Source organism: Oncorhynchus nerka, linkage group LG24 (assembly GCF_034236695.1).
Source record: "Oncorhynchus nerka isolate Pitt River linkage group LG24, Oner_Uvic_2.0, whole genome shotgun sequence".
Lineage (NCBI taxonomy): Eukaryota > Metazoa > Chordata > Actinopteri > Salmoniformes > Salmonidae > Oncorhynchus > Oncorhynchus nerka.
In genome coordinates this window covers 64,882,738-64,901,690 of record NC_088419.1, presented here as the reverse complement: position 1 = coordinate 64,901,690, position 18,953 = coordinate 64,882,738, and the positions used below count along the sequence as shown (strand labels likewise).

At 41.9% G+C, this 18,953-nt stretch overlaps 1 protein-coding gene across 2 annotated transcripts in view; it reads left to right on the top strand.

Moving 5' to 3' along the window:
• LOC115108426 (FAS-associated factor 1-like) overlaps window positions 1–18,953 on the top strand; it is a 91,839-nt gene that overhangs the window by 7,088 nt on the left and 65,798 nt on the right. For both annotated transcript variants that reach the window (XM_029632727.2, XM_029632726.2), the window contains exons 3-7: window positions 2,512–2,558; window positions 6,216–6,430; window positions 7,068–7,159; window positions 7,365–7,456; window positions 11,876–11,981. In XM_029632727.2, coding sequence (XP_029488587.1) covers window positions 2,512–2,558; window positions 6,216–6,430; window positions 7,068–7,159; window positions 7,365–7,456; window positions 11,876–11,981 — 552 coding nt within the window. The remainder of the gene's footprint in view (window positions 1–2,511; window positions 2,559–6,215; window positions 6,431–7,067; window positions 7,160–7,364; window positions 7,457–11,875; window positions 11,982–18,953) is intronic.

The following is an 18,953-nucleotide window of genomic DNA, read 5'->3' as shown; positions in this document are numbered from 1 at the left end:
AAGTCTCAATGTCCTTGAGTGGCCCAGCCAGAGCCTGGACTTGAACCCGATCAAACATCTGGAGAGATCTGAAAATGGTTGTGCAGCTATGCTCCCCATCTAACTTGGCAGAGCTTGAGAGGATCTGCAGAGAAGAATGGGAGGAACTCTCAATATACAGGTGTTCCAAGCTTGTAGTGTCATATCCAATAAGACACGAGGCTGTAATCGCTGCCGAAAGGTGCTTCAACAAAGTATTGAGTAAAGGGTCTGAATACTTATGTAAATGTCTTTCTTTTATTAGACATTTCCGCCGCCATTTCTCGCATAATGAACGTTTGACTCCTAAAGATCCCACGTTGTCTAGTCTGTTTTTTTTGTTGCCATTTGCGAAGTTTACAGATGAATTTGCTATTTCCATCAGGCCTGTCGTGATATTTTTGTACTTTACTCGCATAAATTGGTTGTGTGGAAACCTAGTTAGTTCTAAATAAATTGTACACTGCAAATTTAATTGCAACCGTCCCAAATGGATATAATATTTGACAAAAACAGAATCAGACCTTGATTACATTGGAATACGATCACGTATGCCTCTATTTATGCGTTTGAATACTTGAACAGATTTCCAAAATAAAAATCACTGAGTAGATTTCCTGGTGATATTATAGTCTTATGTCCAACAACAAAAATTATACGAAACAAATTATATATTAAAATATATTTTGCTCAACTTGGGGTGCCAATTTAAAATCACCGGACCACCTATTGGGGACCTTGCTTTACATTGTTGCACGTACTCTTGTGTAATGTGAGTTATAGATTTCCGTATGTGCTCTACGTTGAAAGTACTAATGTTGTTTCTAGAATATTATGCCTAACCATTTTTTTTTAGAATGTAATGTCTATTGATACTCCAATTACTGTATTCTGAGATACATTTATCAAACGAAGACCCATTTATATAAATTCAAGGCCATGGGTAGGCCTAATTCACAACTCTCTACTCCTGTCATCCACCAAGGCTTAGTCTGCATGGTGAACCTGACCAAATCATACTACAGTACAACTGTGAGCACTGGTGCTTGCTAGTTACTTCAACTTGTAAGCCAATTCAAATGACCAATTAAGCAAAAGCATAGCTGCTAAAAGCACACAGTGTGTGATTTCATTACCTATTTCAGTTTGCTTCCTATTTGAACTACAATGCTACACTTATTACTGAGTTGTATTGTCACCTTGATTGTGACATTTCAATCAACAATGCACCATCATTGCCATGTGTCTCCGTTTATCAGTGAGACCTCATTTGGGCTACCTACCACCCCTCTTTTAATGGGCGTATAAAGAAAGTCTTGTGTCAGCTTTGATTTCAAGTTTGAGATTCAAAGGAGCGGTATGAAACTGTTTTCACTTTATTTCCACAATGTAACCCTTTATCATAGTGTGTGTTGGATGGGGTGGGCTATATTTAGCCGAGAGCTGTTCTTGTGCTGGCAGCTTTTCAAAGCAAGCAAGTAGAGCCTAAGCAGTGGTTAAACGCACCTGTAAATGTGATGACTTGCAGTTCCTTTTCGGTGCTGTTAGGTTGAGCAAAATGTACAAAAGAAACCTATGTGTTGGGACAGGACAGCGAACAAAAGAAACCTATGTGTTGGGACAGGACAGCGAACAAAAGAAACCTGTGTGTTGGGACAGGACAGCGAACAAAAGAAACCTGTGTGTTGGGACAGGACAGCGAACAAGTGTTAAATACTCGGTGGCCCTTTTGTCATGGATTTGTGGCTTCACTAGTAGACCTACTTACAAACTTTTCTTAATAGTTGCCAAGTTTTCACAATTACAATTTTCTCTGGTATTTTTGTCAATTTTAAAATATTTTCTGTTCATGTACTTTTTAGTTGATGGTACATTTTGCAATGTTTGGAAACACTGCTGGACATTTCCCAGTGTTCTAGAGCACTCATCTCAATAGGTCTCCTAACAATGGGCCAAAAATAAACTCATTGCGAGTATTGTCCTCTTGCTGCTCTGTGTACTCAACAGTTCCCCTAAATCAGTTTCACTGTTTAAAAAACTTTGAGGCCAACTACGTACTTCAACCTCCTTTCTCATCAATGATCTGTTCTCTTATGAATGTCATATCATCGTTTGGGCACCAGTGCCCCCTCATTTTCTTGCATTACGTTCCCTTTGCGTTGAGTCCAAATATGATAATCTAATTGTTTTAACAGAAAAGAGTAGCCCATCAATGCATGCCTATAGCCTATACCTAATGTGTCTGATTATCATCCTAGCTTAGTACACTAACATTCATTTCAGAATTATAGTTGCTGTAGAGAGACTCACAGCCACTCGTATGGCTACCAAAAGTTGCCTTTGAAATTCAAATGACTAGTTCTATTGGCAGGAACTGGCAGTAGATAGTTATGGGAACGTTTACTGTTGATTATCAGTGTTTGAATATGCATGCTCTCAAGAGTGTAATACTTTGCGACACATTTTATTCCATGGTCTTTTCTCTTTTTACAGGCAGCCATCAATGGTGTGATGCCACAAGAGAATGGGATCTTGCAAAGGTAATATGCCAGAAATGACTGTTGCGTCTTCAGAAGTTAATCAAGTGTTCACTGTGCATTTTCTAAACATCCCCTCAAACTAATGTTTTGACCATATTGCAAAAATGAATGTTAACCAAAATAGGAAGCACAACTTGTACACAGGAGGTAAGCATAAGGGAAGGGAAAGGGGGATACCTAGTCTGTTGTACAACTGAATGCATTCAACTGAAATGTATCTTCCGCATTTATCCCAACCCCTCTGAATCATATGGCACAGTGTCATATGCAAAAACGCGTCACCGTCAATGTGACGTTCTACCTGCTACACAGAAAAAAAACAAAATCAACTTTATTTGTCATTTCAATTCACAAGCTAGAATACAAAACTACCATAGCACATGCCCACACCTGTGCTTACATGAAGAGCAAGGCCAATAACCTTGTTTTGTTGACCTGAATATCAATCAAATGTATTTATAAAGCCCTTCTTACATCAGCTGATGTTACAAAGTGCTGTACAGAAACGCAGCCTAAAACCCCAAACGGCAAGCAATGCAGGTGTAGAAGCAGTACATAATTTTGTATGCATTTCTGCTAGAGGTTATAGAAATGTACTGTCTAGAACTCTCAGTGAAAGCACATTTTGGCGCAATGGTGGTTACTTGTTCATGCAAAATATTTTTTTATCATTTTATAAAGTGCAGCTGTGGTCTCGTCTGTGTAGGCCTAGATGTCAAGAGCTAGGTTTTGTTATGTTTTAAAACTGCAATATTTAAAAAAAAAAATGTATTTAACCTTTATGTAACCCGGAAGGGCTCATTGATGAAAATCTCTTTTTCAAGAGTGCCCTGGCCAATCGAATTGTAACCTTGTGGCCTGATGACGATTGAGGAGTTCAGAAGATTTAGGATACATGTAGTAATCAATGGCTACATCAGTCACTTGACCTTTTGAATATGTAGCACTCGTTTTTGTACAAAGCCTATTGAGTAGGCACAAACTGACATGATGGAAAAAATTGTGATCATCAGTGCAGGAAATTGAGGCTTTGGATCTCATTTCCCCCACAAAGCTCAGTGTCATGTAGTTATTCAGTCAAGATTTGAACACCAAATTAGGCGGAAATCAAACAACCAGATTTGTAGCCCATAGCTGGGCAATATCAAGTGAAATACTGTGGGGGTGGTTATAGTTTGAAGTGATATTACAAGTTGTAGGCTTGACATGGCTTTGAATTACTGCATTTCAGTGGTAGGCAGAAAAATAGAACTCCTAGTATTTGGTATGCTCTTTGAGTAGAGTATCAACAGAAACAGAAGTGTTTTTATGTGAAAGAACATAGAGAGGAATATCTTCCCAAAAACTAGAATTAAAACGGCTACTGAGAAAAACGCCTCTGAGGCATTGTGGCTCACGTTTTTTCTCAACGGTCAGTCCGAACTCTATGAATACACTGGGCTGAAGAACAAATACATTGACTGGGCACATTCTGTTAAACGGTTTATTTTGCGAGTTTCTGAAGACTTTGGGCATGAGAACATGCTTTCTTAAGGGCACACATAATTATGAATGGAGCCTGGCTGTGTGACTTGCAGCCCGTATACTGGCTGGCACCAGGCTGCTCTCGTAGGATGGCACTCCTCCTCAGTAAACGGCTCCATTGAGGTGACCGGAGCCAGCTGGAGGCCTGCTCTTAGCCCAAGCCTGCCTCCTGACTAGGTGGAGAGCGACATCTAGATGTATGCCATGGAACAACCATTTGTATTATTTTTAACACTCATAATAGTCAACGATCCTCTGTATTAATGTGCCAAGTTTCAAATTGTAGCTTAGAATGCTTACAAAAACCTTCCATCACGTTGCAAGGGAAATGTATAGCCTACCGTCTAGGGTGAATTATGACTTTGCTTCTTTCATCCTGTGTAAGACATTGCGTAGCATGTCCTCATTGTTAGACCATGTTATGGTTTCTTTGGTTGTCTACACCCCTGATGAGAGTACAACTCAAACACACCAACATCTTCTATGATGGATATGAATGACAATCAACCGTGTATAACAGTTTTGCACCAAGATACTGAAACTGAAATATCAGTGCACTCTAGTTTTCTAATTTGTGTAGGTACAGGAAGTGTTTATTTGCGGTATTGGCTGTTATTTCACTCGATGAATTTACTAGCTAATGGTGAGTTACCTCACTGTCAGTTTGTTTTCTGTGTATATGTAAATGCTTACTGCATAGTTGATTATGACTTGATCTAATTTTCCTAACATCCATGCTTGTAGACTTCTTATTCTGTGGTTCATAAGAGGTCATTATGCACCTGTGCAGATCTCTGTAGGACAGGTGTTTGTCCATGCAGACTTAGACGGTTAGACCTTTGTATATGGCCAACAACAAGCCTCTGCTCTCCCTGAAACGTCATTTCCACCTGCCTATGACGGTAGGCCTAATTCTTGGCTGTGGGTGAATCCAAGCCTCACAAGTGGTTTCTGTGTACGGTATGTTGTTTTATGCCATTATCATGGAACATTGATCTCTAATGATTTCCTACGTGCCCTCAGAACCCCCAACGTCTTTAACCATTTTGGTATTGTAATCAGGTTGGATAAATACAGCCTTTGTGCAAGACCCTGCTCTCCCTCCCAGCACGATATGTGCTGACCCACGAGGAAAAGAGAAGCGTCTTTGTCCGGGTTGGGAGAGAAAATACATTATTTACTGCCGTGTGGGACAGAGCCTCGAGGGAATTCAGGCCTTAGACATGGAGAGAGGCTGAGAAAAAAAGATGTTTTGTGTCTCTGGCCTCTGCAGCAAAATACGACTGAATTTGCTCTGTGGCAGACAATTCAGCATCTGCCCATATTATCCACTAAAGCCTGTTTACACTGACTCTGAAACTGTTTGTATTGCTGCTGAGAGGCTCTTGTTGCTGCCTCAGAAGGGGGCTGTGGGTATTTTGTGGATTTTGAATATTTCTGTTCAGTGTTGCTTGTACCATTTGTGATAGGGAAGAAGCAAAAAGCATAAAAATTTTTTTTTAATGGTTTTCAAGCTATTTCAAAGGTTTAGCCCAGGGTTTTCAATGAGGTTCAGAGGGCTGGCCTGAATGTGTTCTATAGTCTTTTACCCAAAACAAAACCAATTTTAGTTTTATGCTCTCTCACTGTCTAGCTTTCATTTCTGTGATTATTAGTTTGCTGGACACAGTCAAGAAACCTTATGAATGTAGGTCCTTTATCACTTCTGCACAGTTTCTATTTGGTTTTTAGGTTTTTTAAAGTATGAGTTTGACTTTTTTGCTCCAACTACCCATGGGCTGGATTGAACCCCTGGTTTGACACCCCTGCTTTAGCCTATTTAAGTGGACAATACCTTTTTTTTCCTGCAGTGGACAAAGTATTCAGAAACCCAGTAAAATCTAAATAGGCTAAATGTTTGAGTTTATTGAAATATTTTGCTTTGTTTTTGCATTTCAATGGTGTTGAGTAAAATTCTACATGTAGGGTTTAGTCTGAGAATTACATTATTTTGGTGGTAGACTTTCTACTTTTATAGACACACTTAACTCTGTATACAATTCAATATGATATTGAACTGCACAACATGATGCTCCCTGTGTTGATGTTTTCTGAACCTCTGCTTACTGTCTGAACCCACAAAAACTTTCCCAGCGAGGGGCCTCACAGCCAAGCAGCAACAGCAGAGGCAGCAGTGGCCCCACCAGCCACCTCATCGTCTTCCTCCTCTCCGCCATCCTCCTCCTCAGCCTTCTGCCCTGTCCTCCCCTCTCGACACATTGTGGAGCGCCAGCCGCGCATGCTCAACTTCCGGGTGGAGTACCGCCAGCGCACTGTGGAAGTGGTCGTAGAGGAGGGCAGCGCAGTTGGTGAGGAGATGCGCTCACCATACACTACTCTTCATACTATGGTTCCTACACTAATATTCCACTATGGGCCTTACACTAATATTCCACTATGGGCCTACTCATCATTAATATGTTGTAGAAATCTGTTGTGAATGTCTTGTAATTAAAAACATGCATTACTGCCTTGATTTTGCTGGACCCCAGGAAGAGTAGCTGCTGCCTTGGCAGGAACTAATGGGGATCCGTTATAAATGCAATACATCACACACCCTTACTGCTTACTCAGAGAAAATGTGGGTGTTACAGATGTGGTGTTACTGAGAATCCAAAATATTGTGTGTTTCTGGTAAAAGGAGTGATGTTGGTCAATACAACACCTAGGTATAGTGCTTTCGTTTTTAGACTTTGAACCCTTTCTCAGAATCTACACACTTGTACACAGTGAAACTATTTATGTTGTGAAGATAAGGTAGTGGAAGTGTGTATTACAAATGTTTTACTCAAATGTAAAGGTGTAAACTTTCATTAATACACAATGAATTTTGTACTTTGCTTTGAAAACATGTTTTCTCATCTATTACTGCCATCTTATGGTGGGGATATATCCATCTGCCAGTTCATAATTCTACAACTTTTTTCTTCCTTTTCTTGTTTGTAGGGGAAATCAAACATATTCTTGAGACAGAGCTTCAGGTCCCCATATCACAAATGCAGTTAAAGGGTTGGAAAAGTGGAGACGTATCTGACGTTGTGAGTATTTCTCAAAACAATTGTTTTGGTTAATGTAATACCTCTTGAAATGAGCATGTTTAAAGTATTTCTTTGCCACCTTTTTTAGTTTTATCTTTTATTTTTCACATCGGATGAGGTTTCACAAATGTCACTCACACCCATCTAGTGGGGATGGATAAAGTACCACTTAGTATTATTTATTGGTCTGTCCCTGTGTCCTCAGACGGTCCTGCGAAGTTTACACTTGCCCAAGAACAACAGCCTGTATGTGCTCACCCCAGATATCGCCCCCACTGCCAGCACCAGCCAAAACAGGTACCCAACTTGACTCCTCTTTTGTTTCCTGTTTTGAGTCACATTATCTTCAGCAAACAATTCCCAGCAGGTAACTGACACAGTTTACCCAATACCCTCCAGTACCTCAATATGCAGCTGCATTGATTGTTACACTGATTGTTACCCACATCAAAAGGACTGGTAAATCAACAGGACTGCACCACTTTGCCAACAAAGCCATTTTCATATGGGTTGAACACTAGGTGGCACTGTACACATATTAATTGAAAAAAAATAGTTTATGGAATATATGCCATGAATATTGTACAATAGCTTCCAATTTGAATATTTACAAAGATATTTGACCCTTGTGCACAGAAGTCATTTTGACATTTGAAGTGAAATCCTACTGAAATATTCTTTGTATAATGTAAATAATGCTCTTTATTGCTGTATTTGTTGCTATTTCCAGTCTTTATTATGTTGCTGGAAATATTCTCTTCCTCTACAAATAGTAGAGCAGCCTTTTCACTTCTGTAATTTTGAGAGAAATTTGAAATTCAATGAGGAGGATCCATTAAGCCACTCTAGAAGGTCATTCTACCAAGCTTTATGAATCCAATGAGGCTTTAGCCACTTCTCCTTCTAAAATGTCATAATATTCATCATTGAGCTATAATCCTGTCACGAAGGCTGGTTTTGTCACTGATCTGATATTTCATCTGTATCAGCCAGGTAAAGTTCATACTAATAAGGAAATCCCACTCACTGTAATAATTCTCTCTGGTGCATCTGCTCACCAGCATGGCAACTCACCAATAAGGCTTGTCAATATTTGGTACGCTGTACACATGTTCAATCTTTATCTGAGCATACTTTAGCAACATCCTATTCAGATTTCCCCGAATGTAGAGCGAGAACGGCGTAAAAGGCACTAAGGCATTGCTCCTGTAATTGTTGAGCTGAAGTGCTGTTGGAGTGTGTCTGTTGTCGGTTGTAACAGGAGGGGATGTGTCTGTGTAATTATCTGTGTTGATTAGGGAGGCTGTCAGGCCCAGAGGGGTTGCTGAGGAGATAGACACGTGGCACTGCCTTGCATTATGAAGAGTCACTCCGGTTCTACAGCAGTCGTTGTGCACCGACGTGTGTCGGACAGGAGGACAACAGTCAATACAGCTGGTCTCATGTTTCTTCCCCGTGTTCATCTCAGAACCCATTGAATCAAACACAGAGAAACGGACAGATACCGGCATGGGTCAAATATTGCAATGCCTTGTGTGGTTAGGGTTCTATAATATCTCACAAATATGTAGGGTGTTGATTTCCAAAAAGAGAGAACGCTGCTGCCGCCGTTGGCTGTGCTGCTTTGACAACCAGTAAGTAGAGGTTTGACTGTGTGTAGCAGGCAGCTAATGGCTATTTTCTGGCTAACTATGGCCACTGCAGTGTCTCTTAGTGGTACAATTCTTTTAGTGCTATAGCTATCATTTTCAGTGTTAGGCGCTCATTATCCTCCATAAACTATTTTGGTAAGGGTGTGTGGCGACCCTGTTGTGATCTTTGCTGCTGGAAGAGGGTGACAGATCACACCGCTCAGAGGAGCAGGCCTCCTACAGGGAGGGCAGGCAAGCTGTTAGCACAGCGGCATTAAACTAACTAACTAAATAACCGTTGCAGTGTATTCACAGAGCTGGAAGTCTGCTGCTGTCAGAGAGCTGCCATCCCACCGTTTTGACAAACCCTGTACTAATACCTGCTGAAACAGGGCACTACTAGCAGGGCTAGCTTGGGTACCACCTTTTTAAATCCCAGGGAACAACCAAGATGTACAGTAGCACTTCTGAGTTTTACTGAAGAGGGTGCATTCAAGCCTGCTTAACTCTAATTGAAATGAAACTTTGTAGTAGGCAGCAAGCTGAGAAGATGAACACTTTTTACTATTTATCTATTGCCTTCAGTTATGGAAGGCCATTACGGTTTGGTGGCAATTTATTTATTCCAAAATAATCATATTGACTGCTTGCTGGAATAGACCTTCAGTATTTAGTACTTCACTAGGATGTTTGTGTGTATTACTATGCAAGGAGTACTTGTGTCCTTATGTAATATACTCATTGCTTGAGTTTAAAATCACATTTTACCTCTGATTTAGTTTCTATTCCTTTGTAATAATTGGGAGAAGTTTCTGAACATGGGACATAACTTAACAAATAAAAGCCACAGTAAGCAATTGCTTCAAAAGCACATCTCTGCACACCTAAACCAAACAGACTAATCAAATAGTTATCCATATCACCAGGCCCACTCAGTCAATCCTCTGTTTGATTTGAAATAAATTGGGAGGCTTTGGAGATTTCAGACAAGCGCTCCCTCCTCAAAGGTAGTTACCGAGATCCACTCCTGAGCCAAACAAACGTTTCCCGGTGTCTGTGTTGACTGACGGTTAATACAGGAGGGTATCTAGATGGAGCTAATCTCTTGCATAAATAATGTAGGGTGATTTTATATTTTAATGTGACTCATCTATTTCTGTTGCTTCCAGGAAGTGTTTTATTGAAGGTTATTTTAATTTGAACTCTGAATGTGAAATACAAATGGATTATTAGACGTTTGGTATTAATTTGCAGCGTCCCTCCCTCCCCAGTTTGTTATCCCCTCAGAGATACTGATGCCTCATGCTGGCTGGCAAAAAGCTGTGGAAATGATTAACAATTAGTATGCTGGTTGGTCTTGAGACAAAATTGCAGACCAAGACATACCAGATCATGGGAGATTGCGTATTTGCCTATTATGTTGCAGGTCCAGAATGTGGAGGTAGGATGGTTATGCATGTCTGCCTGTAGTTTGGCCTCTTTAGATCATACATCACAGATGAGATGGTCAATGTGTGTGGTGTTCTAACGTAAAGGGAAAAGTGTGTGTCTCTCTGGCAGGGCTATTTTAATAAAGTCTGTGTGTCTGCTCTGTGCCTGGGGACCCTCCGAGGCTTATCTCAGAATGAAACCGATCTGTCGAGACTGCTCCTCCCCTGCAAAACGGTTTATTTTTTTGTCTATAAAGTTAATTGACATTTTACTCAGAACACCTCATGCCGTGTCAAGTACTCCTGAGAGGACACACACGGTGCCTCCATGTATAGAGGTCGCTGGCGCAAACGCTCAGACGCAGGACAGCCTGATGGGAGTGTAGGGAGAACGTCATGAGAGGAGCTGAAAGCACTTTGAGTCAATAGTAGGACCCCGGAAGCAAATATATTAATTCTCCTCTGTATATTTGCTTAGGTCTTTTATCTCAATACGACCAACTTGCTGCAAGCCAAATCGCTAAGTAACAGAGGAGACAAATGCCTCACAGTATGGGCCACATAGTCCGCTCACGTTCAGTCTTTACTGTGTAAAGCCATAAGTCCTATTTATTATTATTATTATTATTATTGCTGTCTTCACAATGGCTTATGGTAATGCTACAACACAGCTACCCACTTTTCCCCTATGCTGTTTCGTCTGCCAGAATCAGTCGGGACTGTGTCTAAACAAATCATGCTGATATTAGCTGGCTCCCCTATGTGAGTCCCTATTCCTCCCTCTCCCCTGCCTGCCTCTCCCTGCTCAACCCATTACATATGCATCCAGTCCTTCCACACCACACATTTTCAATCTTCCCGGTTAGCTACAACAAACATTACATTTACATATTGATTTTGTAGTTTTAGTCAATGTAAATATGCTGTCATTACAGTAAATTTGAGCTTCTGTTAACATAAGCTCGTCCAGATCTGCGCAGATTAAGGCAGTGATTGCATAATTAATGTGTGCTACATATTAATTCCGACTATCCTTTTCCTCCTCGCTTCAAGTTGAGCTCTGATTAACTGCCTGGCTTGGACTAAGCTTCCGATTCATATTCGCGAACACAGACTGAGCGTTTGCTCAAACCGCTACTTAACCTCAACGTTTATTATAAGTGAAGCGTCCAAAACTTTAATCTCTCTGTGAAGCACACAGTGTCTTCCTGTACTGTACACATCCTCAGTTATTGCTCATAGCTGCAAGCTAGGGCCTAGAACTCTCCACTTTAAGGGCACTTGTCTGCCCTTAAAAACCACTCTGGCCCAATGTATAGGAGCAACTTTGAGAAAAATCAGTCTGACAAATCAATACATTCACTTGTCTGCCAGACGAGCAATTTTGAGGGGGCTGTGAACAGGTTGTGTAAGTGTGTGTGTGATGTCACTGCTGTGGCCCTGTGTCCTGACCACCACATGCGGTCTCAGGGAGCAGGCTAGCAGTCTGCTGAGCAGAAGAGGGACCCGGCACCAGGCCTGTCTGGACAGAGACTGAGGAGTGGGCACGAGCCCCAGGGGAGACACAGGGAGCCATCTCACTGCAGGGATAAGTGTCTGACTAGTCTCAGCTTGTTCTCCACTTGACTCTGTTTTATTTGTTCCTCCTTCTCCAGTGTTCTTCAGGAGTCATTAAATCAGAACTTCCTGCTTGTCATCAGCCACCGTGAAGCCCAGAGAGACTACAACCTCAACTTCCCTGGCAGCAGAACCATACAGGAGGTGGGTCTCCCTCTCTCTTCACATAATGTCCTGTCAGTGTTGAGAGTTCTTCAAGATATGGCCTACTTCCAGTAGGATAGTTGTATGGTTTGCTTGATATTACAGTTCTTATAAAACATAACTGCCATCACTGAGTAGGAACATTTTTAATATTTGAATTGACTATACAACTCTAATAACCGCTAACTGCAATCAAAGTTTTGCTCAGCCATGTTGCTACAATAGGAATTAATATCAATATTCTACATGAATGCTCAAATTTTACACACAGTTGGTTTGCTTACTAAAGGGTGAAAGTCATGCGTCCTCCGATACACAACCCAACCAAGCCACACTGCTTCTTAACACAGCGTGCATCCAACCCAAGCCAGCCGCACCAATGTGTCGGAGGAAACACCATGCACCTGGTGTGCGGGCATTGCGCCCGGCCCGCCACAGGAGTCGCTGGTGCGCGATGAGACAAGGACACCCCTACCGACCAAGCCCTCCCTAACCCGGACTACGCTAGGCCAATTGTGCGTCGCCTCCCGGTCGTGGCCGGTTACGACAGAGCCTGGGCGCGAACCCAGGGACTCTGATGGCCCAGCTGCAGTACAGCGCCCTTAACCACTGCGCCACCCGGGAGGCTGCCAGTGACTTTCTAAATGTCCGAAAAGCTGTTTGAGGACAAATTGGCGAGAAATGTGTTTGTGTAGTGGTGGTTGGGAACGGGTCATGCTCATTTTCTCTATCTGAAACCAAACACTGGATTTGGTAGCAAATTTAAATATTCATACTGGGCCCACTGGCTTCCTATTTGCCCCTCTTTTTACTTCTTATAGTCTCAGCTGCAGCCCGATCTGAGGGTTGAAGGTGGTTGGGTGGGTGGACTGCCATGTAGACAACACCATAATCTATTCAGTCAGTGCATCTCAGTTCAGTGGTTTCCCGATATGCATTTAGCAGTGGTGGGCTGCCCCTGCTAAATCGTTGTTGCCCCTCAAAGATGTATACAAAAATCTCACTCTTAATAAAAAATGTTTTCAGTGTTAACTTTAATTAAACAACTTAAACCAGATGTAAAGTACGTAGAAAACATAATGGAGCTATAATTTTTGTATACACATTTATTTATTTTTTAATCACCAAAATAACTAGACAGTCGGAGAATCTAAAATTCAAATGTCATGGCATCGGGCCATTGATCTTATGTTTGAGTCACTAGTATAAAAGCAACGTGTATAATTGTAGGATGTTAGAAAGAAACCTCTGCAGCCAATAGAATGATAGTAAAAAGCTTTGGAGCACCTTAAATTATGTTTTGGGCCAACGGGCAAACTCTTCATTGAATCAGATGGCTCATTCATCACAAATTGCACTGATATTGCCAACTACTTTAATTATTAGCCAATTTAGCTATGATATGCCAGCAACAAATTTTAACACTACACATCCAAGTATAACTGATCAAATTCTGAAAGACGAGTTGTTATTTTGAGTTCCGTAAAGTGATTGTGGAAAAGGTGAAAAAATGATTGTTGTCTATCAACAATGACAAGCCACTGGGGTCTGACAACTTGGATGGAAAATTACTGAGCATAATGGCGGATGATATTGCAACTCCTATTTGCCATATCTTCAATCTAAGCCTACTAGAAGGTGTGTGCGCCCTCAGGCCTGGAGGCAAGCAAAAGTAATTCCGCTACCCAAGAATAGTAAAGCTCCCTTTACTGGCTCAAACAGCCGACCAATCAGCCTGTTACAAAATTTTGGTAAACTTTTTTTGTTTTTTTTGGACCAGAAACAATTCTATTTTACAGTAAACAAATTAACAGCAAGCACGTCACATATGGTCAAACAGTTGTGGGAGCTGTTTTATTCGACTTCAGTGCAGCTTTTGACATTATCGATCATAATCTGCTGCTGTAAAATGTATGTGTTATGGCTTTAACATCTCCTGCTATATTGTGGATAAAGAGTTACTTGTCTAACAGAACAGAGTGTGTTTGAGGCGCTTCCATTTAAAATATAATCCAGGTAGAATCAGGAATTCCCCAGGGCAGTTGTTTACTTTTCTCAAAGGGTGTAATCTTTACTAATGACATGCCAGTGTCTATATGTATGCGGCTGACAACACTACACGTCAGCTACTACAGTGACTGAAATGACTGCAACACTTAACAAAGAGCTGCAGTTAGATTCAGAAAGGGTGGCAAGGAATAAGTTACATTGCTTTTCGTTTTTGAAATATTTGGAAGTATTTGGAAAAAACATTCACTAAACCCTAAACCTCAACTACATCTTATAATAAATAATGTTGAAATTGAGCAAGTTGATGTGACTAAACTGCTTGGAGGAACCCTGGATTGTAAAACTGTCGTGGTCAAATCATGATACAACAGTAGCTAAGATGGGAAGAAATCTGTCCATTTAATACATCGTTACTCTGCCTTAACACTCAACAAGGCAGGTCCTGCAGGCCCTAGTTTTGTCGCACCTGTTATACTGTTCAGTCATGTGGTCAGGTGCCACAAAGAGGGACCTCAAATTGTTATTGGCTCAGAACAGGGCAGCACGGCTGGCCCTTAAATGTTCAAGAAGAGCTACCATTAATAATATGCATGTAAATCTCTCATGGCTCAAAGTATAGGAGAGTGACTTGTTTTTGTAAGAAGTGTTGACAGCTCGGTGCATTCAGCCTATCTTTTTAAACTACTTGCACACAGCTCGGACACCCATGCATGTCCCACAAGACATGCCATCATAGGTCTCTTCACTATCCCCAAGTCCAGAACAGACGATGGGAGGCGCGTAGTACTACGTAGAGCCATGGCAACATGGAACTCTATTCCTCGTCAGGTAACTGATGCAAGCAGTAGAATCTGATAATAACACACATTATGGAACAGCAGGTACTGTGAAGAGACATGCGCACAGATACACACGTAAGACACACACTCTACCCACACATACACATGGATTTTGTATTGTAGGTAAGTTAATTCGTAAAGTATTCAGACCCCTTCCCTTTTTCCACATTTTATGTTAGTCTTATTTTTTAAATTGATTAGATAATTGCTTCCCTCCTTAATCTACACACAATACCCCATAATGACAAAGCAAAAACATTTTTTTAGATTTTTTCCCCCAAATTTTCTTCACACCCTTTTGCTATGAGACTCGAAATTGAACTCCGGTGCATCCTGTTTCCATTGATGATCCTTGATGTTTTACAACTTGATTGGAGTCCCCCTGTGATAAAAGCAGTTGATTGGACATGTTTTGGAAAGGCACACACCTGTCTATAAAGTCCCACTGTTGACAGTGCATGTCTGAGCAAAAACCAAGCCATGAGGTTGACGGAATTGTCTGTAGAGCTCCGAGACCGGATTGTGTAGAGTCTCAGATCTGGGCGAAGGGTACCAAAACATTTCTGCAGCATTGAAGGTACCCAAGAACACAGTGACCTCCATTATTCTTGAATGGAAGAAGTTTGGAACCACCAAGACTCTTCCTTGAGCTGGCCTCCATGGCCAAACTGAGCAATCGAAGTAGGTCAGGGAGGTGACCAAGAACCCAATGGTCACTTGGCAGAGCTCCAGAGTTCCTCTGTGGAGGTGGGAGAACCTTCCAGAAGGACAACCATCTCTGCAGCACTCCACAATCAGGCCTTTATGGTAGTGGCCAGACAGAAGCCACTCCTCAGTAAAAGGCACATGACAGCCCGCTTGGAGTTTGCCAAAAGGCACCTAAAGGACACTCAGACCATGAGAAACAAGATTCTCTGGTCTGATGAAACCAAGATTGAACTCTTTGGCCTGAATACCAAGCGTCATGTCTGGAGGAAACCTAGCACCATCCCTACAGTGAAGCATGGTGGTGGTAGCATCATGCTGTGGGAATATTTTTCAGCAGCAGGGACTGGAAGACTAGTCAGGATTGAGGGAAAGATTAATGGAGTGAAGTACAGAGATCCTTGATGAAAACCTGCTCCAGAGTGCTCAGGACTTCAGACTGGGGTGAAGGTTCACCTTCCAACAGGACAATGACCCAAAGCACACAGGCAAGACAACGCAGGAGTGGCTTCGGGTCATGTCCTTGAGTGGCCCAGCCAGAGCCCGGACATGAACCTGATCGAACATCTCCGGAGAGACCTGAAAATAGCTTTGCAGCGAGGCTCCCCATCCAACCTGACAGAGCTTGAGAGGATCTGCAGAGAAGAATGGGAGAAACTCCCAAAAATACAGGTGTGCCAAGCTTGTAGCATCATACCCAAGAATACTCAAGGCTGTAATCGCAGCCAATGGAGGTTCAACAAAGTACTGAGTAAAGGGTCTGAACACTTATGTAAATGTGCTATTTCACTATTCAGTATTTCAGCAGTTCTTAACCTGTTTTTGCTTTGTTATTATGGGCTATTGTGTGTATATTGGGAGGGGAAAATAACAATTTAATCAATTTTAGAATAAGGTTGTAACTTAACAATGTGTAAAAAGTCAAGGCGTGTGAATAATTTCCGAATGCACTGTATTGGCTAGTAGAGCAGTGGCCTGAGGGTGCACACTTTTTAAAAATGTTTATTTTCCAATAACAAAAATAAGAAATAAAAAAGACATGCTAACATTGACCTCCATTGTACTGTTGCATGGGATGGCATATTTAGAGGCCAAAACTTAACTCAAGCATACAAAAATAGTCCTATTAGGTGTTATACACTGCTCAGAAAAATAAAGGGAACACTAAAATAACACATCCTAGATCTGAATGAATGAAATATTAATATTAAATACTTTTTTCTTCACATAGTTGAATGTGCTGACAAAATCACTTGATCAATGGAAATCAAATGGATCAACCCATGTAGGTCTGGATTTGGAGTCACACTCCTGGAAAACCACACTACAGGCTGATCCAACTTTGATGTAATGTCCTTAAAACAAGTCAAAATGAGGCTCCGTAGTGTGTGTGTGGCCTCCATGTGCCTGTATGACCTCCCTACAACACCTGGGCATGCTCCTGATGAGGAGGAACCCAGGGTCAACCGCACCAGCATATGGTCTCACAAGGGGTCTGAGGATCTCATCTTGGTACCTAATGGCAGTCGGGCTACCTCTGGCGAGCACATGGAGAGCTGTGCGGCCCCCCCAAAGAAATGCCACCCCACACCATGACTGACCCACCGCCAAACCGGTCATGCTGGAGTATGTTGCAGGCAGCAGAACGTTCTCCGCAGCGTCTCCAGACTGTCACGTCTGTCACATGTGCTCAGTGTGAACCTGCTTTCAGCTATGAAGAGCACAGGGCGCCAGTGGCGAATTTGCCAAACTTGGTGTTCTCTGGCAAATGCCAAACGTCCTGCCCGGTGTTGGGCTGTAAGCAAACCCCCCACATGTGGACGTTGGGCCCTCATACCACCCTCATGGAGTTTATTTCTGACCGTTTAAGCAGACGCATGCACATTTGTGGCCTGCTGGAGGTCATTTTGCAGGGCTTTGGCAGTGCTCCTCCTTGCACAAAGGCGGAGGTAGCGGTCCTGCTGCTGGGTTGTTGCCCTTCTACGGCCTCCTCCACGTCTCCTGATGTACTGGCCTGTCTCCCGGTAGCGCCTCCGTGCTCTGGACACTACGCTGACAGACACAGCAAACCTTCTTGCCACAGCTCGCATTGATGTTCCATCCTGGATGAGCTGCACTACCTGAACCACTTGTGTGGGTTGTAGACTCCGTCTCATGCTACCACTAGAGTGAAAGCACCGCCAGCATTCAAGTGACCAAAACATCAGCCAGGAAGCATAGGAACTGAGAAGTGGTCTGTGGTCACCACCTGCAGAACCACTCCTTTATTGGGGGTGTTTTGCTAATTGCCTATAATTTCCACCTGTTGTCTATTCCATTTGCACAACAGCATGTGACCTTTATTGTCAATCAGTGTTGCTTCCTAAGTGGACAGTTTGATTTCACAGAAGTGTGATTGACTTGGAGTTACATTGTGTTGCTTAAGTGTTCCCTTTATTTTTTTGAGCAGTGTATATTATTTGAAGATGGCATAGTCATTACAAGCAGTGTAGCTAAGCGACATTTAAATATTGCATGGAGTACTGCACAGGGTAGCAGCAGCTCATCAACCCAGTTATGAAGCTGGACTAGACCTTTTATCCTGTATAGGCTGCCATATTTTGTTTAACAGACTTCTATTGGAGGTATGGTATTGAATATTTTCCATATTCATTACAGTACGTAAATCCTGTAACCACATTTCAAAGGTAGGTACAGTCTCCAATTTCCAAAATTGCATTATTAGCCTTTTTGCTAATAGACTTCAAAGATAGACAGCCTTCCCTTCCTTGTTATTCCCATCAACTGTACCAAACAGAGCGATCAATCGGTCTGGGGCTATAACTCTATCAAAGGCTTTCGATAAGTAATCAGAAATGAGAGCCCAGTAAACATGTATTTTAGGATGTCCAAAATAACTGGGTCAAAGTCCCCTCCTGCTTGCTCCTCTCACACAGTGGTGAGGTGTCTGGGAATGTTTTATGCAGTTTCACATTTGAGTAATGTAACCTGTGTATCACCTTAAACTGAACAAGGTTGTGCCTGGCATTCACAAAACTGTTTTTATATTCCTGAGAGCTTCTACCCAGTCCTCATCTGAGATTTCTGAACCATGTTTCCCTTTTTAATAGTGTATGTAGATACAGTTGAAGTTGGAAGTTTACATACACTTAGGTTGGAGTAATTTAAAACTCGTTTTCAACCACACCACAAATTTCTTGTTAACAGACTATAGTTTTGGCAAGTCGGTTAGGACATCTACTTTGTGCATTTTTCCAACAGTTGTTTACAGACAGATTTTTTCACTTAAATCAAATCAAATCAAATTTTATTTGTCACATACACATGGTTAGCAGATGTTAATGCGAGTGTAGCGAAATGCTTGTGCTTCTAGTTCCGACAATGCAGTAATAACCAACAAGTAATCTAACTAACAATT